A 14,109-nucleotide genomic window follows, 5' to 3' on the forward strand; every position below is an offset into this window, starting at 1 on the left:
AACAGCAACTTTGCAGTGTTTTTTCGTATGTTTTTTATAGTTGTATTTGCGATTTCTTGGTCTCATTTGATAGAATGGAAGACATATTACAGAAATAGAGATGATTTTGATTGGTTTTAGCACTGGAAATGGCTTGAAACTGAGCTCAAAGTAGCAGAAATGTTAAATTTTTGCCGATATTCAAGAGTAAACAAACGACCTCACACGTCTAATACACGTCAGCTGGTGGGTCTAATATACATTCACAAATATGGTGATGATATTTATACAATTATTACAGTATTGCATAGCAGTAAATCTTCTATTTTTTGGTGTGAATAAAAATTCATTATGTGAATAAAAAATCAAAATGGAATTTATTTGTAAAGCCTCAAAACATGACTAATGAACAGAGGAAATGTTAGTTTAGTGCCAGGAATGCCTACATTGTTTATTCTGGACCCTATTTTGAAATTGGAATATTTTGAACTTTGTGTTAAATTGGCCAAATTAACAATTTCCGATCACTTTATTTTGTAGTTGAAACAGTTGACTTGGCGATTTCTTGTGCTCAATCGATAGAATAGAAGTAATACTAGTGAAATAGCTAAGAATTTGGTTGATTGGAATAATGTAATTGGCCTAAAATGGGAGTCAAAGTCGGCAAAATCGCCGATTCGTAAATATCGCTGACACATCAAAATTCGCGAGAGCATAATTTCGTCAATTTTCCACCAAATTTCGTACTTTTTGTTTTATTACCTTCACAAAAAGATTCTCTACGATTTCATAAGAAAAAATAACAAATTTTGTTTTTGAAAATTCTTGGACACTGGTGCGTGACTCCAGATTTGGGCCTTGGACCCTGAAAGGGTTAAGAAGGTTGATCTTGATGCACTATAATAATGTTAGTATTTTCTTACAAAGAATGCCAGCCAGATATTGTATACTGAACAGACAGCTAAGGAATTAGATACAAAAGAAGAATACAAGTCACAATACTGTGATGGGAACAATCCACAACTATCCCATAGATTGAAGACGAACATCATGGCTTATTTATGAATTTTATTTAAATACATCTGTTAGGTAATGCTGTACACGTGTTAGGATTCAAAGTTATGTAGTGAGCCAATATTACTCTTAAAAACTATGTACATAATGTATTTTTTGTAAACAAATAATTTGAATAAATGATAAAATTAAAGAAAAATATATTATTACTTAAGAACCGATCAACTTTCCATCGCAATTTTCAACCGTATAAAAATTGAAATGGAAAGTTGATCAGTTGTACAAATACAGACAGTTTGGGAGAAAATAATTCACAGGCCAAAACTAAATGTGCAATACTGTACAGTGGACCCCCGCATAACGATCACCTCCGAATGCGACCAATTATGAAAGTGTATTTAAGTAAGTGCGTTTGCACGTGTATGTTTGGGGGTCTGAAATGGACTAATCTACTTCACAATATTCCTTATGGGAACAAATTCGGTCAGTACTGGCACCTGAACATACTTCTGGAGTGAAAAAATATCGTTAACCGGGGGTCCACTGTATTATTAAATACAATAAGATTAACACCATCACAAATAACTTGTACTTAGGAAACTGAAGCTTATGACAAAGTTTCGGTTGAACCAAAACGTCACCATAAGTTTCAGTTTCTTAAGCGAGCCTTATTTGTGTATTGTTACAGCCATAATATTGTGACTTTTTATTCTTTATTAACACTATCAATTCTGAAATATGGGCACTCAGCCCATTTATTGTTAAAAATACTATGGGAGTGCTGAGAAACATCACAGAAATGGATTGTTTAAATTCAGCCTTGAAATATCTAAATCTGTCCACCAGTTAACTCTTTGAGGGTTGAGAGGCCTTCTCCCAAACTCGTTCTCAGGGTCGAAAATTTTTCGGGGGGAGAAAAAAAAAAATATTTTTCTTATGAAATGATAGAGAATCAGTTTCCTATCATAATGACACCAAAAGTATGAAATTTGATGGAAAACTTATGGAATTATGTTCTTGCGAAGTTAGCAGTCTTGAAGATATTTGGGTAGGGGTCATTTTGAAAAGGACCTGCCATGTAAGGGCCAGTAGGCTTTCTGAAGTGTTCCTCCATTCTTATGTTCTTATGACCCTGGCTGCAATGATGTACTGTACTTGCATGTGACCGACCCTCAAAGGGTTAATATTGTAGCTCTAAGTAAGACCATAGTAATAAGTTACTATAATAGCACACAAAATAATATGAAATAAGATTTCCAATCATTTTAGCTCTTATTTCTTTATAATTTTAAACTGGGCATGATCTAATGGTAAATAATAATGCCTTCATGTTTATAGTTTTAGGCAGTCATAGACTGCCAAGTTTCTACACCACACTATATAAAAGCTATAATCACACAAGGCAAAGAAGGGAATGTATGAAAGTATAGTAGTACCAACACTCTTATATGGGTGTGAAGCTTGGGTGGTAAATGCAGCAGCGAGGAGACGGTTGGAGGCAGTGGAGATGTCCTGTTTAAGGGCAATGTGTGGTGTAAATATTATGCAGAAAATTTGGAGTGTGGAAATTAGGAAAAGGTGTGGAGTTAATAAAAGTATTAGTCAGAGGGCAGAAGAGGAGTTGTTGAGGTGGTTTGGTCGTTTAGAGAGAATGGATCAAAGTAGAATGACATGGAAAGCATATAAATCTATAGGGGAAGGAAGGCGGGGTAGGGGTCGTCCTCGAAAGGGTTGGAGAGAGGGGGTAAAGGAGGTTTTGTGGGCAAGGGGCTTGGACTTCCAGCAAGCGTGCGTGAGCGTGTTAGATAGGAGTGAATGGAGACGAAAGGTACTTGGGACCTGAGGATCTGTTGGAGTGTGAGCAGGGTAATATTTAGTGAAGGGATTCAGGCCTTAGACAAGGATGTGTGATGTCACCGTGGTTGTTTAATATATTTATAGATGTGAGGGTCTTGGCAAGAGGCGTGGAGTTAAAAGATAAAGAATCACACATAAAGTGGGAGTTGTCACAGTTGCTCTTTGCTGATGACACTGTGCTCTTGGGAGATTCTGAAGAGAAGTTGCAGAGATTGGTGGATGAATTTGGTAGGGTGTGCAAAAAAAGAAAATTGAAAGTGAATACAGGAAAGAGTAAGGTTATGAGGATAACAAAAAGATTAGGTGATGAAAGATTGGATATCAGATTGGAGGGAGAGAGTATGGAGGAGGTGAATGTATTCAGATATTTGGGAGTGGACATGTCAGCGGATGGGTCTATGAAAGATGAGGTGAATCATAGAATTGATGAGGGGAAAAGGGTGAGTGGTGCACTTAGGAGTCTGTGGAGACAAAGAACTTTGTCCTTGGAGGCAAAGAGGGGAATGTATGAGAGTATAGTTTTACCAACGCTCTTATATGGGTGTGAAGCATGGGTGATGAATGTTGCAGCGAGGAGAAGGCTGGAGGCAGTGGAGATGTCATGTCTGAGAGCAATGTGTGGTGTGAATATAATGCAGAGAATTCGTAGTTTGGAAGTTAGGAGGAGGTGCGGGATTACCAAAACTGTTGTCCAGAGGGCTGAGGAAGGGTTGTTGAGGTGGTTCGGACATGTGGAGAGAATGGAGCGAAACAGAATAACTTCAAGAGTGTATCAGTCTGTAGTGGAAGGAAGGCAGGGTAGGGGTCGGCCTAGGAAAGGTTGGAGGGAGGGGGTAAAGGAGGTTTTGTGTGCGAGGGGCTTGGACTTCCAGCAGGCATGCGTGAGCGTGTTTGATAGGAGTGAATGGAGACAAATGGTTTTTAATACTTGACGTGCTGTTGGAGTGTGAGCAAAGTGACATTTATGAAGGGGTTCAGGGAAACCGGCAGGCCGGACTTGAGTCCTGGAGATGGGAAGTACAGTGCCTGCACTCTGAAGGAGGGGTGTTAATGTTGCAGTTTAAAAACTGTAGTGTAAAGCACCCTTCTGGCAAGACAGTGATGGAGTGAATGATGGTGAAAGTTTTTCTTTTTCGGGCCACCCTGCCTTAGTGGGAATCGGCCAGTGTGATAATAATAAAAAAAAAAATTCAGGGAAACCGGTTATTTTCATATAGTCGGACTTGAGTCCTGGAAATGGGAAGTACAATGCCTGCACTTTAAAGGAGGGGTTTGGGATATTGGCAGCTTGGAGGGATATGTTGTGTATCTTTATATGTGTATGCTTCTAAACTGTGTAGTCTGTGCACCTCTGCAAAAACAGTGATAATGTGCGAGTGTGGTGAAAGTGTTGAATAATGATGAAAGTATTTTCTTTTTGGGGATTTTCTTTCTTTTTTGGGTCACCCTGCCTCGGTGGGAGACGGCCGACTTGTTGAAAAAAAAAAAAAATCACACTATATTTGGTGATAGTGATAGTGACAGTGTGAATGATGGTGAAAGTGTTTCTTGCCTTGGTGGGACATGGCCAGCATGTAAAAAAAAAAAAAAAAAAATTGGTGCTATGCAATAACTTAAGTGTCAACATGACATATTATCAAGAAATGCTGTAAACTGAATACCATATAAATTTAGTGTGATTTTCCACTTGCAATTACCTATTTGTAGCTACATAAGCAGAGCTGAGCTCATGGTACTCAGTTTTCAGTGTTCAGTTTTCAGCAGTTGTAGCATTTATTCCTTACTCCTGTAAACCATTCCATTTATCTAATCACTCTGTGTCCATAGAAAAACTTTCTGGTCTCCTTTCAGAAACTTTCTTTCATTTGTAATCACGGTCTTTTGTTTGTACTCATGGCCTTTTGTTTTGCCAGTTGATGTCAGCAAGCCTTCCTTATGGATTATTTTTTATCATTATATTAACCCTTAAACTGTTCAAACGTAGATCCACATTTGTACCGCTAGCGCTCCAAACGTAGATCTACGTTTTATTTTTCCCGCCTCCAAATTTGGCATGACTGGCCTGAGATGCCTGGTCAATATAGAATGGGCCTTAACACTCGGTCTGTGCAGTATTAAAACAATCTGGGACCACTTACTACCTTGTGGGAGCACAAGTTCAATTGAGTGCCAGCTAGAGCAAATAGCATGCCAAACACCAGAGATTCACTGATGTCATGTTGTATTAGCACTCCCCTTTTAAGAGGAAAGTGATGGATGTGGCCATAAGTAGTCAAGGAAATATCAAAAACCTCAATAATAACCCATGTGTAACATTTGTGCAACATCCTTTCATTTTTGATACCACTATCTGTCTATATCTCTGTCTATCTCTTGTCTCTCACATGTACACATAATTACAATTATAGTGTAAATTACCTAGGATAACCCAAAAATTCCAGGCAAAGTGCTATACAGTGCTTGTAGATATAAGACATAATAAGCATGACTGACAAGTAATACGCATTGTCACTTCTACATACGTCATGTGTAATACCTGTTGGTTTATGAGCCGCTCTCTGAGACTCAGTGACAAGCAGACGGAAAGACACACACACACACAGGCAGACAGAAAGACTGAGACATGCAGGCAGACAAAGACAGACACACACAGGCAGACAAAGACAGATAAGCAGAGCTAAACGGATAGACAGACACAGACAGACAAACAGACATACATGTTTGTCTGTAACAGTGAAAACAAATAGATCCAGGGTTCCCTGCAGCAGTGCACTATCATCGTGTCACTCCACTGCTTACCCTGTCAGCAGTTTTGTGATACTAGTCATAAACACCATGCTTCAAGAAGTTTCATATATACTCCAGCATGTCTAAAACACTGCTAAGACAAATAAATACTTCGTATGTATTTCTAGACAATAATAAATGACCAAGGCAGGCGAAAATATTCACCTGTTGGCGAGATTGTGACTATCTGAGTACTATTTCAGTACTTAATATTAGTGTCAGAATTAAGATTGGCTATGAAATCACAAGAACTATTTTTGTTTTTCAACACTTCAGTCGTCTCCCACCGAGGCAGGGTGACCCAAAAAGAAAATCCCCCAAAAGAAAATACTTTCATCATCATTCAACACATTCACCTCACTCATACATAATCACTGTCTTTGCAGAGGCGCTCAGATACAACAGTTCAGAAGTCCCTCCAAACTGCCAATATCCCAAACACTTCCTTCAATGTGCAGGCAATGTACTTCCCATTTCCAGTACTCAAGTCTGGCTAACCGGTTTCCCTGAATCCCTTCACAAAATATTACCCTGCTCACACTCCAACAGCTCGTCAGGTCCCACAAACGTTTCGTCTCCATTCACTCCTATCTAACATGCTCACACATGCTTGCTGGATGTTCAAGCCCCTCTCCCACAAAACCTCCTTTACCCCCTCCCTCCAACCTTTTCCAGGACGACCACTACCCCTCCTTCCTTTCCCTACAGATTTATACACTCTCTAAGTCATTCTACTTTGATCCATATTCTCTCTAAATGACCAAACCACCTCAACAACCCCTCTTCAGCCCTCTGACTAACACTTTTAGTAACTCCCCACTACCTCCTAATTTCCACAATCCAAATTCTCTGCATAATATTTACATCACAAAATCGCTTGATACCCTCATCACCTTACTCTTATCTACATACACTTTCAACTTTCTACCTTTACACACCCTCCCAAACTCATCCACTAACCTTTGCAACTTTTCTTTTGAATCTCCCATAAGCACAGTATCATGAGCAAAAAGTAACTCCCAATTTGTATCTGATTCCCCATAATTTAATCCCACCCCTCTCCCCAACACCCTAGCATTGACTTCTTTTACAACCCCATCTATAAATATATTAAACAACCATGAACATAAAAATTATATAAATTAAAATAAAAACGAGAAAAAAAGGTACATCAGCAACACTTCTGCAAGCAGCAGGACTCGATGTTGCTGTCAGGTGAGCATCCAGCACCAACTTCACGGTCTTATATCTCGGTAAGTACTGGTCCTAAAATGTTTTTTGGTCTTGTAACACAGAAAATTCTCCATGGGGAAGTGGAACAGAATTCTTCCTCCATAACCCATGCGTGTCATAAGAGGAGACTAAAATGCCGGAAGCAAGGGGCTAGTAACCCCTTCTCCTGTATCTATTACTAAATTTAAAAGAAACTTTTGTTTTTCCTTTTGGGCCGCCCCACCTCAGTGGGATACGGCTGGTACGTTGAAAGAAAGAACACAGAAAATTGCCCTCTTTAATTTAAAAAAAAAAAAAATCAAAATATTCAGAACGTTGCGCAAGTGAACGTAGATCTACATTCAGACAGCTTAAGCTTTAATTTGAATGTAGTTACTGTGTGTGTCTTATCACATATAATTCTAATTCATTAAACATGTTCTCTGTTAAATTCTATGGTCTGCTTCATGTTATTACTACTAAAATTCATGGGAAAGCACAAATGCAACGATAAAGTGTGTCTGGTACATTCATTAGGCATGCTCGAAAAAATTCTATAGGGCCTTTTGATTCTAAGCTTTGATTGTTCCTACTATAGTGCACTGCCTTTTTTTTTTTTTTTAAATATGGCTCTAATAAGTGGGAAGTACAATGCCTGCACTGACATTATTTATACAATTATTACCATTATGCAGTAGTCTGAATAACAGAAAATATTCTATTTTTTTTTTTTTGTGACTAAAAATTAAAAAATGACAAAGAAGCATAATATAAGAGGGGCCTAGAGATGTGACTAATGAACAGAGAAAATGTTATTTTAGTGCCAGGAATATCACCATTATTTATTTCAAACTGGCCTTTCTTGAATTTTGTGTGAAATTGGCCAAATTGGTCTAATCACTTTATTGGGTAGTTGAAATAGGTAAATGGGCAATTTCTTGTACTCAATCAATAGAACAAAAGGAGTGGTAGTGAAATAGCTATGAATATAATCGACTGGAACAATGGAATTGGCCCAAAATAGGGCTTTCATAATAATGAAAAGCTGGAACTATCTGTGCATATAAAATGAAAAACCTGGTTTTTATTTTTATTTACCTTTCTCTGAGCTTCCTTCAAATCATGTTGTAACAATGCAAGTTTTCTGTCAAGATCTCTTCTCTCCTGCTGTCTCTCCAAATCCTTCCTTGTCAGGACATCCAACTGGCATAATGTTATTTGGTACTTTGTGTCGAGCTCCTCTACTTGACTTCTCTGATGCTCTACTTCAGCGCTCAGAACAGCAATCTGATTACTCGCATCTGTCCCATCATTTGTCTGCATGTGCAAAGTGAATTATTAGAGAATATCTACTAAAAAAATAACTTACAGCACTCAAAAGAGCATGGTAAAAAAAACTTTGATTGTGGCATGACAACATTAAATTTTAAATATGCTATGTACAGTACTTTACCTAAGAATTAAGAAAATACATCATTTGTTATAATCTCTCAATTTTAAAAGAAGTTGAATACACCCAAACATTCAGAAACAAAGTTCTCTCATTAGGAGAAAAAAAGGTAACAGCTTCATACTGGCAGAGTATTTCATTACAGTATTACAATAAGAAACACTTAACAGTTAAGATGCAGACCTTTTTAACAAGCTATAGAAAAAAATATAAAGCTAGATATAAAACAGAGAAAAGGGAAGAAAATAGTCTAAGTGCTCATTTGTTTCTGAGGATTTTCAGAGCACAAAAAGTGCTAGTTCTCACTCACACTTTCACACACACACATGCACTCACACAGTGTTTATCAATATGCTTGGCTAAGACTGACAATAAGGGTGTTGGTAATTTAAAGTGATTTAACCATACGAGTTGCTGTGTGACCAAGAGCCAAGCTATTCAGAGAGGCCACCATTCAAACAGCTGCATTTATCTGACTGCCCAAATGATCCACTTATCATGCTCATGGGAAAGAGATTAGAATCGTTTCCTCATAATGTCCATCAGGGAAGATTGCTAGAATATCTTGGGTAAGAAGGCAGTTACTTCTTTCTCTAATATTAATAACCATAAAGAAAAGGATAGCAAGTTGTTAAACAGTAATCATCCATGTAGGTAACAGGTTAGGGTATGTTAAGTAGGTTTACCAGGAAACAGGACAAGTATTTCCTGATGCGGGTCTTAGTCATAAGATGACCAGCAGCTGGAGCTTTTGACCATCTGACTGAGGCCTTCTGCTGGCTTACTGGTAGAACTCTTTAAAAATTATGGCTATGGATATAACCATTTTTTTAATGTACTTCCATCCTGTCATATGAGGGTGATGCTGAAGCCTGTTTAATGTTTTTCACTCTTGGGAGAATTACTATTTTTTCTTGTTTTACAAACATAAAAAAACAACATAACTCTCACATTTACTTACCCTCACTATACACTTAGCCTTGCCTCCATATGTATTCCCAATAGTTCTTATTCTTGTGTTTCCGTAACACTTCCCTAGGGAAAATAATTAGAAATCTTACCCTCTCTCCTATCATAACTAAGCATGTTGAAGAAGGCAACTAAAATTCCAGAAGCAAGAGGTTGGTAGACCATTTCCTGTATTCAATTACTACCAGGAAAAAAGAGGAAAGTTTTAAAGTTGGGTTAAGTGAGGGGGATGTACTAGAGAAGTTAAGAAAATAGTGTCTTAACCCTTTCAGTGGTCATCACAAAGAACTACATCGTTGAAGCCAGGGTCCCTCACGGAGTTCGAAGCCCGGGTCCTTCATGTAGTTCTACATCATGAGCTTAGCTCACTCAGGTAAGTTACGAGTAGTAAATTATGGCCTAGATATGAGACAATGGGTCTGTGTGGAGTGCATGCACAGTACAAAAAAAAAAAAATCCTGTCCCACGTAGTGAATGACCATGTGTTTGGTTTAAAATAGCGACTCTAAGGTGCTTTCTCAGATGGTTTTTAGGGATTTACTGGCTGTTTCTTGGTATCACTTGATAAAATGGAAGATATACTACTGAAACAGAGATAATTTTAATTAGTTTCAGGACCAGAAGTAGCTTGTAATTGGGCTCAAAGTAGAAGTATGTATTTGATTTTTATTGATTTTGTCGATTTTATCGACAGGTACATATTATGAACGCCATAAACTATGACCAATCATTCATGGTTTTAAATAATTATCCGATAGAATAAATCTTCCATTTTTGTGCTATGATGAATTAAAAATGGAAGGCAAGTATAATATATGAGAGGTGTGGGGTTGTGAATAATTATCAGAGAAAATATTTTAAGTGCCAGGAATGTCAACATTGTTTATTGTGGAAATTCAAAATTGGTATTTTTTTTAATTTTGAGTAAAATTTGGAAAATTACAGACTTCTGTGCACATTATAGGGTAGTTGTAATAGTTGAATGGGCAGTTTACTGTGCTCAATCCATAGAATGGGGGTATACTAGCAAAATAGATGAAAATTTAGTCAAATGGTGCAATGGAATTGTCTTAAAATAGGGCTCAAATTTGGTGACATTGCCAATGCGAAAATTGTATACTAGACCACAAACTTTGCGTCTGTGTAATTCCATGACTTTTCCAATTAATTTCGTACTTTTGGTGTCATTACTTTCAAAAAAAAAAAAAATTCTCTAATATTTCAATTTTTTTTTTAAGTGGACACCAAGAGCAAGATTAACTTCAGGGGTCTGGACAGTGAAAGGGGTCATGAAAATAAATGTCTTAGCAATCAGAAATAAAAAAAGTAGAACGTAGTTTATTATCTGAATGTATAATACATGGGATTAAGTCAAATAGCCGGGAGAACAAGAGCTAAAAATAGAAATATTGGTAATGTAATACAACAATTATAAAAGGTGAGTGGGGGTATAAATACATATACATATATGCCATAATATGAATGTGACATTAGGCAGTTGAAGGTTAGAATATAGAGAGATACTGGAAAGTTTCAACCGAATGCTTAGGTAATTTTAAGCCAGTCGAGAGAATAATTATTAGGGCAAAACCATAATCCTAAAATGGGAGACACTTACTGAGGGTGTGGTAAGAATATTTGGACTGCTATATGGAAATGACAATGGGGAAACTTGTAATTTAATTGCATTTACAAAAGGGTTTGGTAATAAGCAGCAAACATAAAAATAAATAAATATACCAGGTAAGGTGTATATGTAGTAAAATTATTATTCAAAGTTAGGGGTAAAACAAAGTAGGATTGCAGAGCAACAAGGAGGATTTAAGAGCTTCGATAGATGTGAAGAACAAGTGCTCAAATTGAAAGAGACAAGTGAATACATATTCTTAAGAGAGGGGAGAGGAATTATTTGTTGCATTTATGGATTTAGAAAAGTTGTGTGTGATAGGGTAGATATGGCAGCAATGTGATGAATGGTGTAAATATACAGAATAGATGGTAGGTTTCTAAAATCAGAAAAAAAGTTTTTATGTAGAATGAAGTTCAAGTCAGAGTATGTAGGAGAAAAGGGAGTAAAAGTCTTAGTGATATGTGATGTTACCCTGATTGTTCAACATATTTATAGATGAAGTGAATGCTAGGGTGATGGGAAAAGATGTGGAATTAAAAGAGAATGAATCTGTTACAAAGTGGGAGTTGTCACAGTTGCTCTTTGCCAATGACAGTTCTTCTGGAGGATTCTCAAGTTGCAAGGGTTGGAAGATGAATTTGGGAGAGCGTATCAAAGAAGGAAATTAAAAGTGAACACACACAATAGTCCTAGGTATCAAGTTGGTAGACAGCAACTGCCTAGGGAGGTACTACCATCCTGCCAAGTTAGTGTAAAATGGAAACCTGTACAGTGGAACCCCAGTTAACGGCCAATGCGGATATCGGCCAAATCAGATTTTGGGTGCTTTTTCTGGCTGAAATTCTTTCCTGGATCTCAGCCAGCAACTTGGAAATTGGTCGTACTGGACGCATCCGCCCACCACTCCCATGTTCGCGAGTCAGTCTGGTTGTCTCTGGGTGAGTGAGCAACATTCCGCACATTCATCCAAATATTTTGTTATAATGGATGAGGCCTGGTCACAGACTGGGCCGTGGGGGCGTTGGCCCCCGGAACTCTCTCCAGGTAAACTCCAGGTAATTCACTGTTTTTTGTGGTTGTTTATCAAGTGCGACTGCAAAATAAGCCACCATGGACCCAAAGAAAACTCCTAGGGGAGAATGTGTCTTCTTCAGTGATTCAGTTTTTTTACGATATGTATGATACTAAAGCAGTAGGAGTTGATAAAGGCTATAGCACCAGCTAGCGATAAACAGTGTAGTAAGTAAGTTAAGCGATTAAGCGATAGAAATAGGATGACACAAAACTAAACTCTTCCAATGTTGTTGGAGGTGTATAGGGCCACTGACAACATATGCCGTCCTGCGTATCTTCCACCACCCTAAGCCTCTGCCAGCATCTCAATAACCACTTTATTTCTTTACATTCTCTATTATGTTTTTATGGAGTATTTCTTATTTATAAATTATGTACATTGTTTCAGTGTGACTAGTGGTGGTGGCCGCTGCTGCCGCCAACACCACCACTATACGGCTCATGCTGTCAGTGGCCCTGATAAACCCACCACCACTAGTCACATACGTAATGACACGTTTTATTCCTTCTAGTATACATCATGTTTCTATGTTAATACATATGTTTATTATGTCATATTAGATGAATTGTGATAATTAAATATTTTTGGGTGTCTGTAATGGATTAATTGTATTTACATTAATTCTTATGGGAAACATTACTTCGGTTTTCAGCCTTTTCGGATTTAGGCTTACCTTCTGGAACAGACTACAGCCAAAATCCGGGGTTCCACTGTGATTGTTTTACATAATGGTAGGATTGCTGGCGTCTTTTTCTGTCCCATAAACATGCAAGATTTTAGGTACGTCTTGCTACTTCTACTTACTCTTAGGTCATACTACACATGCATGTACAGTAGACAGTCATTTAACACGAGTTTATTTGGCACAATTTGAGTATAGCACGATTGAAGAATTGCTACACATTTTTATTTAACACGTCGTATGATCAATTTAACATGATTCGCAGGAGGGGAAAAAATTTTGAGCGCGTGGTCGCCCGGTTGCCAGCAGTGGGTTATACCATTGAGTCAATGGGGGAGGCCTACTGCCATCCCCACCCCCACCATGCTCTCAGCCTCCAGTTTGGTTCATACACGTGCAGGACGAAGATACTTGGGAACCTAGCTGTATTTATTTACATACATATTTTCTTATTTTCATTGCCATTTGTTAAATCTGCCAAGCAATCATGGCACCCAGTAAGCATACAAGTGTTGCTGAAAGTGACAAGAAAAGGTTTAAGCATTCAAGTTTAGGAATTGCGAAGAAAACTGAGATATTAGACAAGCTTAAGAGTGGATCACATGTGGTGGATATAGCGAGAGCCTATGGCTTTAATGAAGCGTCGGTTCATACAATTAAAAAGAATGAGGCGAATATACGAGCGTGTGTAATGAATAACCCAAGATGTCATCTCATGAAAAGAATGACACGTAGGTCCCGACAAGTAAATAAAAAAGAAAATTTGTTGCTTGAGTGGACTGAACATAAGACAAAGAAAGGTGCACCACTTAATTTCCTCTTAATTAGGGAAAAGGCCTTACAGTTGTTTAAAGCAGTGTGTGATAAGGCAGGCAGGCCTGAAAAAGTGTGTGTGTTTAGCATAGGCTGGTTCCACACCTTTAAGTTACATAATAATAAGTTTTTCTAGGTAGTAGGTTGGTAGACAGCAACCACCCAGGGAGGTACTACCGTCCTGCCAAGTGAGTGTAAAACGAAAGCCTGTAATTGTTTTACATGATGGTAGGATTGCTGGTGTCCATTTTTCTGTCTCATAAACATGCAAGATTTCAGGTACATCTTGCTACTTCTACTTACACTTAGGTCACACTACACATACATGTACAAGCATATATATACACACCCCTCTGGATATTCTTCTATTTTCTTTCTAGTTCTTGTTCTTGTTTATTTCCTATCTCCATGGGGAAGTGGAACAGAATTCTTCCTCCGTAAGCCATGCGTGTTATAAGAGGCAACTAAAATGCCGGGAGCAAGGGGCTAGTAACCCCTTCTCCCGTATAAATTACTAAATTTAAAAGAGAAACTTTCGTTTTTCTTTTTGGGCCACCCTGCCTTAGTGGGATACGGCCGGTGTGTTGAAAGAAATATATATAATATATATTTATGGATTTATGGATTTAGAAAAGGCATAT

At 37.9% G+C, this 14,109-nt stretch overlaps 1 protein-coding gene across 1 annotated transcript in view; it reads right to left on the reverse strand.

Annotated features, from left to right (window-relative positions):
* The window catches only part of Rok (Rho kinase), a 147,892-nt gene that overhangs the window by 78,260 nt on the left and 55,523 nt on the right, over window positions 1-14,109 (reverse strand). The window contains exon 12 of the mRNA XM_070091512.1: window positions 7,948-8,166. Coding sequence (XP_069947613.1) covers window positions 7,948-8,166 — 219 coding nt within the window. The remainder of the gene's footprint in view (window positions 1-7,947; window positions 8,167-14,109) is intronic.

The sequence above is a fragment of the Cherax quadricarinatus genome, chromosome 35 (genome assembly GCF_038502225.1).
Source record: "Cherax quadricarinatus isolate ZL_2023a chromosome 35, ASM3850222v1, whole genome shotgun sequence".
NCBI classification, from domain to species: domain Eukaryota; kingdom Metazoa; phylum Arthropoda; class Malacostraca; order Decapoda; family Parastacidae; genus Cherax; species Cherax quadricarinatus.